Source organism: Platichthys flesus, chromosome 2 (genome assembly GCF_949316205.1).
Source record: "Platichthys flesus chromosome 2, fPlaFle2.1, whole genome shotgun sequence".
NCBI classification, from domain to species: Eukaryota; Metazoa; Chordata; class Actinopteri; order Pleuronectiformes; family Pleuronectidae; genus Platichthys; species Platichthys flesus.
The window spans coordinates 8,575,474-8,593,112 of NC_084946.1; the positions used below are offsets into that span (position 1 = coordinate 8,575,474).

General features: G+C 43.2%; 1 protein-coding gene across 4 annotated transcripts; it reads right to left on the reverse strand.

Annotated features, from left to right (window-relative positions):
• Nucleotides 1–204: 204 nt before the first annotated feature.
• Nucleotides 205–15,032, reverse strand: LOC133961460 (6-phosphofructo-2-kinase/fructose-2,6-bisphosphatase 4-like). Of its 4 annotated transcripts, none has more exons than XM_062396590.1 (14): nt 14,873–15,032; nt 8,790–8,906; nt 8,506–8,602; nt 8,343–8,409; nt 8,170–8,244; nt 8,025–8,081; nt 7,816–7,937; nt 6,688–6,895; nt 6,446–6,592; nt 6,259–6,363; nt 5,323–5,452; nt 3,939–4,001; nt 3,760–3,824; nt 205–1,087 (listed from the first exon to the last, which is right to left on the reverse strand). In XM_062396590.1, the coding sequence occupies exons 1-14, from the start codon at nt 14,922–14,924 to the stop codon at nt 995–997; spliced, it is 1,398 nt and encodes a 465-aa protein (XP_062252574.1). In that variant the 5' UTR covers nt 14,925–15,032; the 3' UTR covers nt 205–994. The 4 variants fall into 4 exon arrangements, with proteins under 4 accessions (XP_062252574.1, XP_062252558.1, XP_062252580.1 ...); XM_062396574.1 differs by lacking the exon at nt 14,873–15,032 and adding an exon at nt 10,296–10,693; XM_062396596.1 differs by lacking the exon at nt 205–1,087 and adding an exon at nt 1,959–2,746.
• Nucleotides 15,033–17,639: the final 2,607 nt, after the last annotated feature.

Below are 17,639 nucleotides of genomic sequence, written 5' to 3' on the forward strand. Positions count from 1 at the left end.
TCAAGGGTACTATAGCTAAGCACTCAATGTTTCCACATCGTTAGATACAAACCTGCTTCTCAAAGCTCGGACTAAACTTCGTTAACCAACTGCACTGAAGTTTTATTGGTTGAAATACTTATTGAAACTATAAAAAGGCCATGGAACAAGTTATTGCCTTTAACTAGAAATCACATCAGCTGAAGTAAATGTGAGACTGAGGCAGTCTATAAAAATAACACTTCTTTATTATCAACAGCTTTGATCTCATGTTACAGTTTTGCATTTCCGATACTTTGTGTGTTGAGATGCAAAAGAGGCTTGTTCTACTATCACTGAAGGTGTGGACTGCAAAATAATTTACATATAACTTCTGTGAGATCATACATTTGCTGTAGACCACACAGCTAAAGATACAGATATATTTATATTTCCCGTTCATTTTAAATTTTGAATTAATGTTTCCCCCGTAGCATATAATGATCCAGTCCATCCAATACAAAAACAGTGAGCAGGCTCATCCTCCTACCCGTCATCACTGTAGACACCTTCACGTGAAACAATGATGGCACAAGACAGCAACACGGCAAACATGTAGCAGGAAGTTACAAGGTCACTCAATTAAACCACTTGGTTGATGTTTAAAAATATATACTGCAGTCAGCTTCTTCATCAACTTCAACCCAATGACACCACACTGGGTATCGTAACAAAGTGTTTTAACCCCCCCTCTGTGCAACACAGTGGTTTGGACCAAATGCACTGAGAGCCACAACATGTGGTTTTCAAATATAAGCCCTGAGGCCCAAGCTCTCTATCTGCTCCCAGGTTCCTTTAGATATTAGGAGAGACAGGTACTACACAACAGTGCATGTGTATGTGGCAGAGCTGCTGGGAGAGGAGGAGGTCCATCACCAGACAGTCACCACTGGGAACAGGTTGTGCAGTTTGGCAAGGTGAACAAAAGAAACACAAAAGACCGTCAGGAGGGGAGAGAGAGAGAGACCACACGACTTCATGGTCCATTAGCAGCAGCAGCAGGCGGGTGTCGGCGGTGAGGAGGGACGGTCTGCAGGGCGTCCTCGGCCGTTCGATGGACGTTCACATTCTGCAAAGAGGACCGCAGCAGCGTCACATCTCTTTTATTCACATACATGTATCTTAAACATATGCAGTTGAGAACACGGCAAATCTTCCCGACTCTTATTTAACTCATATACCAAGGTGTGAGGTTGCAATACCTGTGTATGTGCACTGTCACAACCCTGTGGTTTCTGTTGTCCGTGGGAGTTATTGTGTTGGGCTGGTTTTCAGAGACACTTCCTGATAATTAGGACTGACAGTGTTCTTGTGGTTTAGTGTGGATTGTCTCATGATGCTTTGAAAAACCCTTATCGCCTTGTATCTTTCATAATCACTGCCACATGCTGACTACAGCATATGATCCATCATTATAGCAGTAATTCATTATAAAAGCACTTCATAATTCAAGAATTTGACTGTGTTTATTTTGCTTAAACAACTTTAAAAGAGAGGGATTTTATTGACTCAGTCCTTATTTTATGGTTTTATTATCATAATCATATCTAAATTTTTAACAAAGTGCCAGAGTACATCTTGTATCTGGCCAGAAAGAATCATGTGTGTTTGTGTGACAGTGAGTGTCTTGTTCAGGCGGATGAATGGCAGCACTTCTGTGTCTCTGCATATGAATGAATTGGGAAACCTCAGAGGACCTGAGTTTCAGCAAGGACACGTCACTAAACATCTCATCTGGGCATAGTGAGGATAGGAAGGAAATGACCAGTTCTGTTTGATCTCTGAGTAGGGAAAGGAAGTGGTGTCAGCTTAGCAGTCTCAATTTTGTTATTATCTTACTTGAGGTGAAGCATAAAACTAAGATCTTAACTAAGAGAAAACATCTTTCGTGACAAGTTTTCTAAAATGAAGCAGGAGAAGAGTGTGGTTTGGAAACATGATTGATTGAGCGAACTTTATTAAGACACAGTAAACAGAGGTATCGTCTTCGTTCTGCTCAGTTATATGAACGTACTGCAATAACCTTCATATTGTTGAACAAAAAAACAAAACAATAAAAACAAAGGATTACTGTATTTCCAGGATCTTCATTAGACAGTGTTAGACGAGAGACAGACTGTGATCGAGGACAGTTCCTAACAAACCAAACAGAGTTGATTTTCAAGTGCAAAATAAAAAGCACAACTCTGTCTGTGTGCAAATCTGTAAAACTTAGACTGGAGTTTTCTGACTCAAACAGAAATAAAGTGATGAGACACTGATAAAAATAAAAGGATTATGTTAAATCAGTTCAACAGGCAGAATCAATGACAAAACAAAACTATACAGTCAAAGATTCAGGAGAAGGTGCTGGAATTTCATTGCTTCACAGATACAGCATGAAAATCGGCTTTTCATTCATTCTCCAAAAATGGGAGAATGTGCATGACACACGATCCGTGTCGTAGGATTCATTGATCAATAATTAAAAACTGGATTCCAGTCAATTGGCACCATCATCACGTTTTAAAATATAAGTGGAGGGAAAAATACCAACAGAAGAGGGTGGAGGTGAGAGATTTCTGCATTAGGCAGGTACATTGTGCGTCAAAAGGGCAGAGTGTTCATAATGAGGGTATTTGAGTGAGAGGTTGGATAAGGGGTCATTGAGGTGAGGGGGGGGGCTGCCTCATTGGTGAGCTGGCACTGTTAGCAAAGCCTCCTCTGACATCCGCGACACCTCTACGTTCTGTTTGTAAAACATAAAAAAACACAGAGGGGGAGGAATCAAAACACATGGGGGACTTCAAACACGCACACAAAGACGAAACGAAAGACATTTAGATTCCAAGTTCTTTTTTTGCACACAGATATTCGACTTCAGATTCAAAAAAGCTTCCCGGGTGTACAAATGTCTAAAAGTACATATCTTCGTATTTATTAACAGATTGCTAAACTTGTGTGCACGGATTGCCTGATGCAACCAGATAAGCTTACGCGTGCGTTTAGACTCTTTACGCTCCAGAGATTCACAAATTCATGCTACGTTTAAGTGCTGGTTGAAAACCGTGTTTTTCTAAATAGGCTCTATAGCTCATCATCCCTAAATTAGAACACATACAATATACGATATTCATAAATAAGGTACTGCAGGGGTTGCACGTATGGACAGAACAGTGAACAGTGAGTCCAGGCATAGAGCAGATGCCTATGCCTGCTAGAGAACGACATGTCAGGACATCCCCGAAGCTCATCTTCTAAACTGAGTATCTGCAAAACGTCTCCGCTTGGAAATATACTTGTTCAATGTCCATCACCTCAAACCCCAAACATAACTCGTTAATGTGAATACCTTTTCTGTTAGTATTTTTTCTCAAGTTTATTGCTATAATTCTATATTTGTATTTATGAACCTTGCGTTGTATATTTCCCTCAGAACCACCACTGGCTCAGTGTGCGGCTGTGTATCTGTGCTGTTGCTTTCGATCCATGAAACAATTTTCAGGTATATTTCCTTAAAGGGTGTGAGGGTGAACATGTGGAACATTAGAGGCTGAAAAATGTTGATCTGTAATTCACAGATATTCCAGATCAGAAATCTGCCCCGGGCTCATTAGGATTTCAAACAACTGATGGTGAAAACTCAACTGTCAGGATTAATTGTATCTGAAGCTATGAGACAGACCTGTTTGTGAAAATGACCTCATCAAATGTGGCTCAGCTGTAATGTGTGTGTGTGTAGGTGTGTGTTGGTTTACCCACCTCTGGTCTTTCTCTGTGTGTGTTGACCGCATCAATGTTTAAGCTGATGGACTCCACTTTACATCCTGAGCCCATAGAAAGGGGAGAAGATTAGTTCAGGAAACAGAAGAGAGGACAACAGCACTGAGCAGAACAAGCTTCAGTTGGTGTAATGTGCACTGGTAGCAGACCAGTCCTACCATAAGCCACTGGTGTTAACTTCAGCACAGTGTGCAACGGGCACTTCAGGTAAGGCAGTTCCTCTGTGTGAAGAGAAATGCACAGAACCACAGTTCATGAAGCGACTAGAATAGACACAATAACGATCTAATATAAACTATCTTTTTCTTTTATCTTGAAGCATCATTGGTCCTGACAGGGATAGAAGCAGACTTTGTCCTGACCCAGTGAGCCTTCTTGTATACTATAGCATTTTGTATATCATTTTACTATTGTAGTCTTGACTACGATATGGAAAAACATTTCTCTAGGCACTATAAAGGTTTCACACAGTATGTGTTACAGTGCACAGAACATTTTCTAAGCATCTTTAACAGAACAGGGTGTTGAGAGGTCATGAAATACGTTAACAGTCAATGTTTTGCTATGTGACTAAAAATCTAAATTCTGTGATGTTCACTGAACTGTTTATTTGCATTATTCAAGTATAACAACTTTTTGTGAATCCACATTTCCCTCAATCTACGTAGCAAATTAAGTGACTTCCTTAATTTCCCATGATGCTGTTCAACAACTTCAAAAGTTCACTGAACAGAATCAGGGCTTATTTCTTCATTGTTCTTTGTGTCATAAATGAGCAGATTAAATAAAAGTGTCTGCCTTAGGCTACATTCACACTTCTTCTTTTTAGTTTTAAACTGCATCATGTTTATGTTGGAGAGGCGGTGGTCTAGTGGCAGAAACTTGGACTATGGGCAGAGAAGGTCTCTGGTTCGACTCCACGGAGAGACAACCAAAGATGAACCTGGATTGATCTGTCCAAAATCCAAGAGTCTCCCTACCCTGTCTAGTGCCCCTGAGCAAGGCACCTTACTCCCCCAAAATCTGCTCCCCGAGCACCGTACATGGTCGCTCACTGCTCTGTGTGTCCTGCACCAGATGGGTCAAAAGCAGAGGTTACATTTCCCTACCTGCATGAGTGTGCCTTTGCATGTCTGTGCATGTGTTTGGGACTAATAAATGCATCTTAATCTTAATGTCTGCTTCAACACTACTACTGGAGACGCAGTTGGCCCCTATTTAGTTTGTAAACTCCTGAACTATGTAATCTGGAGGGGGACACACATGCAGTCAATCCCTGGCCCTTCCAGATTGGTTCTTATAAGTTTTTATTTGACTACCAGCGGGGAAAGACAAACATTGGCAACAGGTTCTTTCAGGAAATCATGCCCTGTGTATGTGTCTGACCACATGATACACATCGTTAGTATGTTACTATTAGTATTAGTATGGACGGGGAATGTTACTGATGCAGAGCTAAAACCGCTTGTGTGGACGGAGATCATTTTAGTTTTCAAACAAAAATGGTTTGGATGTAGCCTTAGCCTCAGTGAAAGGACTCACCTGCAGTCTTGTCCAGGAAATAGGCCAATAAGCAACGCATGACGGCTTGGTGACAGACGACCAGCACGTTCTCCTGCCTCTCCAGCTCCATGATGACCGGCTCCAACCGCTGCACCAGGTCCTCATAGGACTGAGAGAGCAAAGACATCAGGAAAGGGGAATCAGACTTCTGGAAACAAACTGAGGATTGAGAATCATTGTAAAACCAAAGCCTGTTTTACCCACACTCATTTCTAGTGAGGACATCGCTATGAAAGAGTAACACACACAAGTTTAGAAAAATGCTCCCAAAAAAGCTGTAGATCTGTAAATGAGTACATCCAGTTGATCCCTCTTCTTCACACGTACTGCTGCATCATTAATTACAGGTTGACATATTGACATTCTACCAAGTGGAATAATCCCATACAGTCTATCAGGATTCCCATGAGCACTGCACCAGCACTGTGTGTCAGGACACCCGACTACTGCACTTATGCCCACATCCATCTTCCCGTGTGAGATTAATGGAGAGGTAATGAGGTGGACTAAAGGTGAGAACAGACCAGCGGGCATTCAGCCCCACAGTAAACAACAAAGCCACACACACTTTGTTTACTGCCAAATGTCTGAGACTCTTAGTCTCATTAGTTGAGTGGCCGGCAGCCATCTGGAGAATTTAATAGTCCTCTGTGGCCTGTGTGTAGTGTGTGTGTGTGTGTGTGTGTGTGTGTGTGTGTGTGTGTGTGTGTGTGTGTGTGTGTGTGTGTGTGTGTGTGTGTAAGAGGGAGCGCGAGCATGTGCCACTTTATTCACAAATTATGTTGAGTCCTTCTTGCTAAATTCAAACAAAGACCCACTGTCTGTAAGCACGCTACCCCATTGTTAAACAGAGGAGGACAGTGGCACAGTTACACAACCACACCATCTCCAGAAATAACAGTTGTTGCCGCTGACCTCTCCTTTCGGGTAACGATAGCGATATTTGTCCTGGTCCCTCAGGGCGAACTCCAGAGGATAGTTCCCCTGGATCTCCTCGTACATCATCTCCTCACACACTCCCTGAAATGACATCACACACAGATTAAGCTCCAGGAGCAGTGCACCGATGTCGAGGCCCGGCCGTCGGGAGCGTTATACTCACTGCATCGATTTCGTTCAAGACCTTCCACTGTTCGTATGGCACACAGAGAGCCTCCGCTGTCTGGATGGTTCTCTTCATCTGACTGGTCCACACCTTCAGGTCGCTGATGCCCTGCGCCTGGATGAACTGGTTCAGCTTCTTAGCAAACTGCACAGGGGTAGAAAATAAAAATACTTTCAAAAAAACTCACTTAGGAACAACCTCTCTGCAGATATAACCTATGATGGAAGAGTTTAATTTACCTCCTTTCCTCCAGTAGTGAGGCCAGAGTCTCCTCCGATGCGTCCCTTGACATTGAGCTCGCTCTCGCCGTGGCGGCACAGGTAGATGGAGCGCGGCGTGATGTGGATGTTCATGAGGTAGTAGACAATCCGGCTCTGGATGTGGTCCAACACCCGGTTCACCAGATAGCGCTGACCCACATCCATGATTTTAATGAAGGAGAGATCCCTGAGAGCAGACACAGTGTGTGATGTGACTGAGACTAAACCAATTTGTGGATTTAATACAACCTATATGTGTCTGTATCTTTAAGCCTGGAAATGCATACGTATTGTATGATAATCTCATTTTAAGACATGTGACTGATGAAATACATTGTGATTTGCTGTTTTGGTTGTGGAGAAGGCAAATGCATTATGGGAAATGCAGTTTGTCTTTCAGCACACTACAGGTTTTAAAGTAGCGTCTCAAATGATGGCTGACAATGTTATCGAGGGGAGCGATACTGAAACAGGTTACAACAGAGGTTCACTGATGAAAAACAATGAAGAAGATTCAGACTCAGATCATGTTCCTGCTGACCAAGACTCAATAAGAGACACGTCTGAGGAGGAAGAAGGGGGTCCTCAGCCAGTTCAAATTAAAAATTGAAAACTATTAACGATCCTGTCAGCTCTTGAGGAAAACCTACGGTTGTATGTGGTTGTTTTCAAACACTACTCAGGTTTTAGAATAATCTTTTCTTCAGCGACTTCGGTCTTAATATGAATCCTAGTGCACTGTTTTTAATACCTGTTGTCCATTTTATTGTTTCATCACGATTTTATTCAGTATTTAAAATGATTCATCATTCATTTTATTCCAAGATCTTGTTGGCTTTAGTTCTGAAATGTTTTCAATCATATCTCCACCAGGGGAAGCACTTTGTGACTGTGTTTTAAAGAGTGCTGCATAAATAAAATGCATCGTTACAGAATGAGCTCGCATGATTTAATGACATAACCTTCAATGTTTTTGATTTCAAGGAAACATCCACAGTGAGGATTACGTTATCCAACTAAATGATTCCCTCGTTGTTCGGATGAATAGGATCAGATTGTACTTGAATATATAAGATGTCACAGCCTCCGCTCCAGCTTCAATCTCACCTGTCCAGAACTTCATCCAGTGTCTGGTAGGAGTTTTCATAACACTTGATCCTCTTCATGAAATCCTCCACGGCCTCCTCATTGTTACAGTTGGTGTAGTCGGGGCTTTCAAGCTTCACTTGCTGAATGGACAAAGAGCAGAGGAGTAAGTACGACATGAGCAGAAATGTGTTTCCTCCAGAGTTCAAATAAAACACACAGTCACTCACCACAATGTTCTCCTGTATGACATCTGGGTCTTCACACACAGACTCTACGAAGAACACCTGAGAGGAGAGAGGACATGTCAGCACGAGGATCAGAAAGTTAAACTCTTGCTGTGTCTCATCCAGTAACAGTGATCCATCAAGTCACCTTAAATCCATTCTGCTCTGCAAACTGGATGATGGTCTCTCTTCTCTCTCTGGTGGTGTTTGTGGCATCAAACACCTACAACACAGGACAATGGATGAGACAGGTCCACAGGGAAGTTTGAACACTGTACCCTGTATCCGACCAGCTGATGGAACCATGAACATATGACCTACCGCCACTTGGCCTCCTTCTTCGGTGAGGTACTGTCGCACATCATTCAGCGCTGCCGAAGCACATTGCCTGCCAAGATGAGAGATAATTGTTGTCGTAAATGTCACAAGGTTGGCGGTTAAACAACCTTTAATTGGCAATGGTAAGGCCGTGATATGTTCTTACCGCCTGATCTTTAAGCCCTCCTCGTTGTCAGGACGGAAGAACTCAAAGGATTTGTAGATCTTCACAAATTCTCTCCTGTACTGGCCGACATTGAACTCTGGGAAAAAAAACGTCCAGAAAAGACAGTTGAGATGACATCTCTCAGGCTCGAAAATTGAAATGCACGAACCCACACTTAAGGAACCCCCTCCATCCTCTAGAATCGTCTGGTTTTTCTCTAGTTGGGCCTTGTTTTGACTTTATCAGACTGGTTTCACTGAAGCTGACATGGTGTGAGGTCCTACCTCTGGTGGGAACACCGATCCAGTTCAGGTAGCGGGTGAGTTTCTTGGAGATGTAGGTCTTCCCCCTGGCAGGAAGGCCCACTGTCACAATCAGGGTGGGACAGTTGGTCATACAAACTGGAATGAGAGAGAGAGAGAGAGAGAGAGAGAGAGAGAGAGAGAGAGAGAGAGAGAGAGAGAGAGAGAGAGAGAGAGAGAAAAGCTTCAATCCTGCTGATCACACAGAACATGTCATCTGGGGATAAAGGTTGATCTTTGAGCAGCGTGCTTTCATTTTCAAAATGATCCTGTGCACCATCTTGTACAAATAAATAGTTGTAACATCAACACTAGATTGCCCTTATCAGTGTGATGGTGTAAATCCAGCCCTATAAGAAAGAGTCACAGCACTCGGATGATGTTGACAGCGAGGAGCAGAGGTCAGGGTGGCACCGAGGGCGAGTCGGAACAGTTGTGAAACCCTGCATAGGAACTGCTCCAGACAATTGGAGACAGCTGACAGTGGGTATGGGGGGGTGTGTGCATAGAAGACTGGGTCAGAGAGCGCAGTCACTTCAGCACAGTGGTGCGGTGGTTAGCAGGTTCCCTGTTTGACCAGCGTCTTTCTGTGGAGTTTGCATGTTCTCCCAGTGTCTGCGTGACTTTTCTCCTGATGTTCCCATTCCCTCCCACAGCCCACAGACAAAGTTGGGGACTCCACTTCGACCATCGGTGTGAATGTGAGCGACAATGGCTGTTTGTCTCTGTATGGCGGCCCTTTGATAGGGTCAGTGGTTCCTCGCCTCTTGCCAAAATGCCCACTGGGATTGGTTCCAGCTCCCCCCGCAACCCTCAAAGGAAAAAATCATAACCAACTAGTGTCCTTTCTTGGAGGGTGATGTGTCCTTCAAAGAATGGAGTTAAAGGGATTCTGAGCACAGAGCTATTAAGATATCAAGCATCACAGTACATTGAACAGCCTCCTCTCTGTAAATCTATAGCTCGTGGTTTCAGGGTCATCTGATCAGAGCATCCCTTCCCAGTGGGGCCCCAGTGGGGAGACACTGGTCCTGCACAGATCAAAACAGATCCACAGGGCTCATCGTCACTCACATGACCGCGGGGACACAATAATCCCTGTTTACCAGCACCTGCATGGAGCTCGACCTGGCCCACACGGGAACAATGAGATGGACGAGCCCGCTGCCAGCACTTTCTCCCGCATGCGAGCAGCCTTCACCCGCGCCGGACACCATGGGGATCCTTACGTAACTGTGAGGACCAGATGGCCGCAGCAGCGAGACAACTGAACTCTGTCAACCGAGCCCCCGCGTCCGAACGCCGCAGGAGAGGGAGTGTGACAACGCGGGGATGTGGAGGCAGAGGACGGATTAACGTGAATCATTCAAGTCACCACGCTGCGTGCTCGTCCATGAGACCACCATACACACACACACCGAGGAAATGAGACGCTTACACATCTACACACACACATGCTAACATCTGTCGCCACGTCTTCTTACGCACCCTTCCTCTGAGAAATGTGTTTTTCTGGAAGGCCATTTTTATACGGCATCCAGATCTTCTTCAGCGGGTTCTGCGTGAGTTCCCGCGGGGTTGACGGCGATTTGTCCTCCATCCCGTCTGCCGGAGAGCTGGAGGCGGCCGCGCCGGGAACACGGGGCCTTTTCCCGTGAAGCTGCCCTGAAGGTGACCGGTGTTTCATCCGCGCTGCTGTGCGGGATGGATGCGGGACGACTGTCTGCCCGGCGCTTCTCTGCCACAGCACGAGTCACGTGCTCCGGTCTGGCCACACAACGGTCTACCGTAATGACCGCAACGCGAGCGCAACACTCAGCCTCATGTACCGTAAGTAGATTGAGACACGCGCGCACAAAACAATGTAAATGCGCCATGACTAAGATAGACAAGAGAGAGACAGTTTCTCTTCACTGAGCCCAAACATGGCAGCTTATTCCTGGATTCACTCAATTCGTGCTGCAGAGACCAGGGGCGTGCACTGACATTTTGAGGGCAAACACCCCCATACTCCATCCTAACACAGGCTACAGTTCCCTGTAAACGGGTTCAAGCAACGGAATGATGTCGACTATTGAGTGATAGGGTTGATTTTGCACGTTTTGTTTGAACATGATTGGAAGCACAGGGTACTGCTTTGCATAATTTAAAAAAATATTTTATTACAGGATGATATTTATTTTGGTCAAACCTGTTAAACTATTGGGTTGATAATATTTATGCAAAAACAGTAATAATCATCAACTGTTCTCCTGAGGGGCAACTCATTAAAGTGAGCAAAAGGGCAGCGACTTTAGCCTCAGGCTGTGCACGCCCATGAATGGGATGCTATGGAAGACGATCACAAAGGACAAATATTAATTTAACTCACTCTATAGCTCAGTGTAACTAAAAAAATGTTAATTTTAAGCAGTATTAACGTTTTGTTGAGCCACTTGGGGGCAGCAGGACAAACTAAACATAACATTGAAATATCATTTTGAAATCTTAAGTCCAAACCTAGTTGGGTCAAGAAAGGCTATGGTCGGGTCTTGACTGTAATCTCCACCTGATCTCACTTTTAAAAAATGAAACCAATATGCTGGTAAAAAGTGCTGCCAGCTTGCACTTGTGACATCCTTTGGAACAGAGTATACGCAGCAATGAGCGTAGCGTGGAGCTGCAATTTCGAGGTCCTGTTGATACACATGCTCAATAAATTGCGGGTCAGTCTCAGGTTTCCATTATGACCTTTCAACCAGTTTCTAAAGCATCAACTGGCCAATTAAAAGCAAACCTGCCAGAAAAATGAACCTTTGAACAAATTAGTGTAAAAGAGAACTACCTGAAATGACAGAAACCATCTTATAAATGATTTGACGTCTACATTGACTTTTGAAAGAGATAGTGTGTTATCTAGGGGTCATGGAGGTCGAAGTGCTGATTTTGAGTGTGGGTCATTGACGTGACGCCTATATTTTCTGTCCGACTGCATTGACTGTTAAAAAAAGTTTTAAATACATAAAGAAATACCATATATATGTAGTACCTATCCCGTATATGTACACACTTCAAATTTCCAAAAACCCTTATTTATTTAAGTGTTTCTGTTTTTTAAAGTGTCAAAATATCATGTGGTGCAATTGTCCGGTCATGACTGGTGTTGTGAAAACTTCTTTGAAATTACTCAAAATGTATTCAAATTTATTTTCTGCCATATTTTGCATGATTTCAAATGTCTTTTGTAATCCTGCTCAAAATTGCAAAGCATTTGCATATATATTTCCATCATAGTATACAAACAGTATTTGTCCGATGATGTCCATTTTATGAAATATCATGTGGTGCGACCATCAAGAAATGACCACTTTGGGACTTTGATGTTGAAATCCATTCAAAGACAGCAAGTTGCATCATCAACCGATTTGCCAAGGACCAATGGAAGCAACAACAGGCTTGTAACTCTCTCTCAAATTTGGAAAAAAAATAACCTTTTTCACAACTGGTATGTATAGTTGCAATATTTGGATATCATGTTGTATGACCTAAAAAAAAAGTTATTACAAAAAATATATATTTTGATTATAAATTTCATAGTGCCCTTTTTGTGCTGACCTAGTTGGTTTTCTTTAGGTGGCCAATTCTGTGGCTGTTAATTTTGAGTGAACTAGAAAAATATCATGTGGTGCGACCAAATGTGCTGTGACCATCACAGAGTGTTTTACATGATAGATATATGTCTAATATTTCTATGCAATTAGACTATTGTTTTCTAATATTGCAGAAACAACGGTTTAAGTTAAATGTTTGTACAATAACATGAATACATATTATGTAATTTATTATTTATTGATGTGTTTATTTATTTATAACTGTTTGAATTTATTTTACCAGATGCCACTTCCAAGGAAAATAAAAACCTCTCGCCATATGCAGCGTGTTAATTCTGACCCCGTAGCAAGAGCGGAGAACCTTGCTCAGAGAAGAGAAATGTTAAAATGTTTTAATCATGTTCATCATAACTATAATGGCCCTCAGCACATACCTTCTCTAAGGCTTATTAGTCAATTTAGCACCATACATAGTACATATTTAGATCAGATACGTATACCATGTACATTAAATGCAGGCAAAACATCCATTGTTGAAAGGAACAAACCAACAAATGGGTTAAGGTGAATGTGAATATGAAAACTGAAAGTATTCACATATAGAACAAATATTTTAAAGTTCTTAGCCCTATTTGTTACCTTGGTAGACCACCCCCTAGAACCTCATCTAGCTCTGCACCCAAATTTCTCATACAAGTCTTTGCATTAATACTTGAGAAATTCAGTAAATTGTCAAACACACAAACAAACCAAAAAAACGCCCTGCCCCACAATGTTGAAGAAAGTGAAGAGCCGTTAGTATCGTAAATTGAATCTGCTCCAAAAGTTAAATTCAATGGATCTTCCTTGGCCAATATCCAATCACAATCCACTATTTCTCATTCAGGATTGTCATTGGGGAAGTCGCACAGGCCGGTATTGAGCACTGGGGCGTTACAATATAAATCACACCCTAGACAAACAAACAGCAATGGCAACAGAACCTCTCTGGTGGCGGTGCTGACTACATGAAAGATAATCCTCAAAACACGCGTGGTGTTTTTTAATAAACACATCCACATGACCTTTTCTTCCCCACACTCACAGTGACTGACACTTCACATGCAGACAGTGACCATCAGGTGGCAGCACTGCTCTCTCTCTCTCTCTCTCTCTCTCTCTCTCTCTGCATCTGTCTGGTGGGGACACAGGGTTTTGAACTGCAGAAACATGAAACACCTGTGTTACAATCCAGCTCAGCAGCACTGACACAGAACAACTCATTTCTCCTATACGTCTAATGCTTAGAAAGTCCAGCAACACAGACATGAATCCACCAACGGCACCAACATCAGGTCAACAAAAACAGAATCTAATAATCTTTACACAGACAGGACTTCACGAGGAAAAATTCCTGTGTAGGTGAGCGTGCTCATCTGTATATATATGTGTTCCCTCTGCACCACCAGGAGCATTGAAGGAAGCAGAGAGTTTGGAGCAACAGGGCCTGTGACCTGAATATGGATAGATGGAGGTTTTCTAATTAAAAAGCTCCTACTGTCTCTTATTCCCTGACTGCCAGTGGACTGTAATATATGTCAGGTTCGTCGGGTCCACACATAAATGGCACACGAGCTAAATCAAGGTGTTTAGGCAATACAGCTGCAACAAACACACACTGCAGTGCATTGCAGAGTTCTGATTGTCCCACACTGTACTTACTACCTGTGGCTTTTCAAAATTTGTATTCCTTAGCCTCAAATAAATCCGGAGCAGGCAGCTGCAATTGATGTGTGAAGTAGTTTCCAGTGGGGGCATAGTGTACACTAGGACATGAACAGGAAATAGATGTGAGCTGCTCCTCCTCCTCTGGCCAGCTGCCAAGGCTCTGATCTCAGCCTTCAGCTCTGAACCCCAGCCTGGAAAAGTCCTGTCCCTGCACAGTTCAAGGTGTTAACACAACACTGGGCAAAGGGTAGGAGGGGGGGAGGAGAAGGAGGAGACCCCCCCTCAGCACCACTCAGTGTTTCCATATGAACCCACTCGGCAGTCGGCACGCAAATGTGGTGTTGTGTCCACCAGGAGCACAACAATCACAACAAAAACAAAGACCGATATACGCAAAAAGCATCAACGTCTGCAGCATCCTCTGCATCCCATCCCAGCAGTGTGTGTGCACAGTGTCCTGGTGATAACCGAGGAGAAACAACACGTCAGCTGCACATACATGTAACCACCAGTCTATAGAATCACCTGCTCCACCTGCTGCTCTCTCTCTCTCTCTCTATGAACACATACACGAGTGAATACAGAGGTCTGCGCCTGTCGCGGTTATGTAGGGTAAAGGTGACAGCACCGACAACACGTCGACTCTTGTTTACGTCTTGCATGGGTGCTCGACCTCTCTCTCTCTCTCCTTCTCTCTCTCACTCACTGTAATCTGAATTAAAGATCCAGCCTCCAGCACACACATGACACTGAAGCGTCGCGTCTTACCCGCTCGCTCCTGGTTCTGTGCGGGCTTGGCTCGGCTGGAGCAGCCTCTCATCGTTGGCGTCTGTCGGATGGAGCGCAGCGCAGCGCCCGGTGTCTGTGTACGTGCGTCCGGCGGCAGCGTGCACTGATGCTCGCTCTTCTTGTACACACACCCTCACTGAGAGAGTGTGGGTGTGTTTGAGGTGTGTGTGTGTGTGTGTGTGGGGGGGGGGGGATCTCCGGCCGGAAGGGATGAGGCTTTCTCCAGAACTGAATGTGATGGGGTAGTAGAGTCTATACCTGCCCCCTGCACCCTCCCTCCCTCCCACCCACTCCCTGGCAGTCCTCACAGTCCACAGTACATGAGTGGAGACATTTACATAGAGCTGTACTGCTTTATCCAATATCCAATAATTACAATCTCAGAATTACAGCAATAATCAATTGTGAGTAAAACAGTGTTGTACTCACCCTATGGGGCACTTCTTTGTGTGTTTGTGTGTGTGTGTTTGTGTGTATTTTTAACTTCTACTTTATAGTGTATGTAAAAAAACACACACTGACACTACAAAAACCCTGCACATTAAACACATTACAAGAGAAAATGTACACACAATTAAATTGAATTAGAATCAAACTTGCATTCCTTATATTCGCAATTTCAACTCAAACAACTTCAAATTATGTATATTAAATAATAATTTGCTTAATTGTATGCTTTATGTACTTATATATCCTCAGAATGGACGAGAATCACGTACCAAAGGTGGACACACTGTGACAGCCGAGCTGAAAGAGATGGGTCCGATATGCGCGGAGGCCCAACACAAAACTCGGGCCAGCCCCAGATGGAGGCAGGTTGTTGGGGCCCCTTTCCCCTTCAGGGACAAAGAGAACTAAGTAAGTTAAGTAATGTAACTATAGAATACTTTAATATTGATAGAGTATCTGCGATTACAATAGCATGGTCTTTAACAGTACTAATATTGTGTGAGCAGAGAGACCATGCAGTCATGTGAGTTGAGAGGCTCCCCATGTACTTGATAAAAAGTTACCATATTCTAGTTAAAAGGTTCATCTTATTATTGTATATTATTGAATTAGCAGCTGTTCACGTCTGAAATCCCCAGTACAACTGGCAGGGGGAGATATGAGGAAGATACCTCTTGAGTAATGCAAAATATATTTGTAAAACCATGTTTTGCAGATTACACAAATACACAGTTGAATGTTGCAATTTAAAGTTTTGGTCCAAACAGATGCAGGCAACAGGAACATATGAGTAGGAAGAGCTCAGTTTTTGAGGAACAGGAACTTGCAGGACTTGTTTTTCATCAGTGTCACTTTTCTGTGACGCAAATAAATCAAATCCTTTCAAAGTGAACATCCACTAAGTGATTGAAATTGATTGCTCAAAAAATTCAAACTGACAGTACAGTGCACAGTGCACCTTTTGGTAAGTATGTGATCATCAGAGGAGTCTGGGATCAAAATGAAATAAAATTACATACCAGTCAAATCTGCGCCTCAAACCACAGCAATTATAGCAGAATTGTTTTTTTTTTAAATGGGAGAGAGACAGAGATTAGTGAAAATTATAAGAAAACGTGAAACTCTCAGAGTTGAAGGTTTCTATGGTTGTGATGGAAGAAAAAAAGTGAGAGAGTGGAGAATCATTTTCACTGGAGACAAAAACTTTAACCATACATACTAATTTCAACGAGTACAATGAGTACAACATGCAAACATGAGATACCTGGACCACACACACACACACACACTGACAGACACACACACAAATATTTGTGCAACTTATCATAATCAGGCCATAGCAACAACTTCCATTCATTTTGGACAGCTAAACTAAAACCATATCACTAACTTAACCATGAACAATTCACGCCTTTGGGATTTGGTCTCCATGATGTCTGCTGGTCCTGAGAAGGTTTACTATGGAAGAAGAGCACAAACACACACACGCACACACACACACGCACGCACGCACACACACACACACACACACACACACACACACACACACACACACACACACACACACACACACACACACACACACACACACACACACACACACACACACACACAGACACACACACACACACACACACACACACACACACACAGACACACACACACACACACACACACACACACACACACACACACACACAAAATGCCAGCACTGTGACCCTCTGGAGATTGTGTGATGTGACGTGTGTGTGAGGACTTGAGGCCGTTCCAGTGGAAGTAATGATACACTTATCAGCAGCCTATGATGTAATGACAATAATTATCAAGCACAAGGTGTGTGACTGTACATGTGTGGATTAATGACACACTAAACTCAAACACAAACACAAACACAAACACAAAGTATATAGGAAAGAAAAAAAGACATCGGGGGACTGCTGAGGTTCACAAACTGAAGTACGCACAGAGAGGGAGCAACAAAACATTTAAGGTCGAGCGGCTCTCGATGGATGTTCAGCTCATTCCTTTAGACTAGGACATATAGGGATCGACCTCCCCCCCACACTTGTGTGAATCACACCCAGCCCTCGGGCTGCATGCTCCGCTCTAAATTGTAACACTAGTCAGACCTGTCTCAGTGTGCTTTATCACGTAGCCTCTCTAATGTAGCACATTTTAAACAGTCCTGTGCAGCACACAACTGGACACAATTGTTCCAACAATTGTATATTTAACTCTTTCAATTGTGTTTCTTTTGAACATTAAGACATAAGTTATGAACAGTTCACCTAAGAAT

Bases quoted from the DNA above. Each gene is read 5' to 3' on its own strand.
- LOC133961460 (XM_062396574.1), bottom strand. From the start codon at position 10,494: ATGAAACACCGGTCACCTTCAGGGCAGCTTCACGGGAAAAGGCCCCGT. The intron at 8,907-10,295 runs GTGCGTAAGAAG...CTCTCATTCCAG, and splicing joins ACACATTTCTCAGAGGAAGG to TTTGTATGACCAACTGTCCC. The intron at 7,938-8,024 runs GTGAGTGACTGT...TTGTCCATTCAG, and splicing joins TCATACAGGAGAACATTGTG to CAAGTGAAGCTTGAAAGCCC.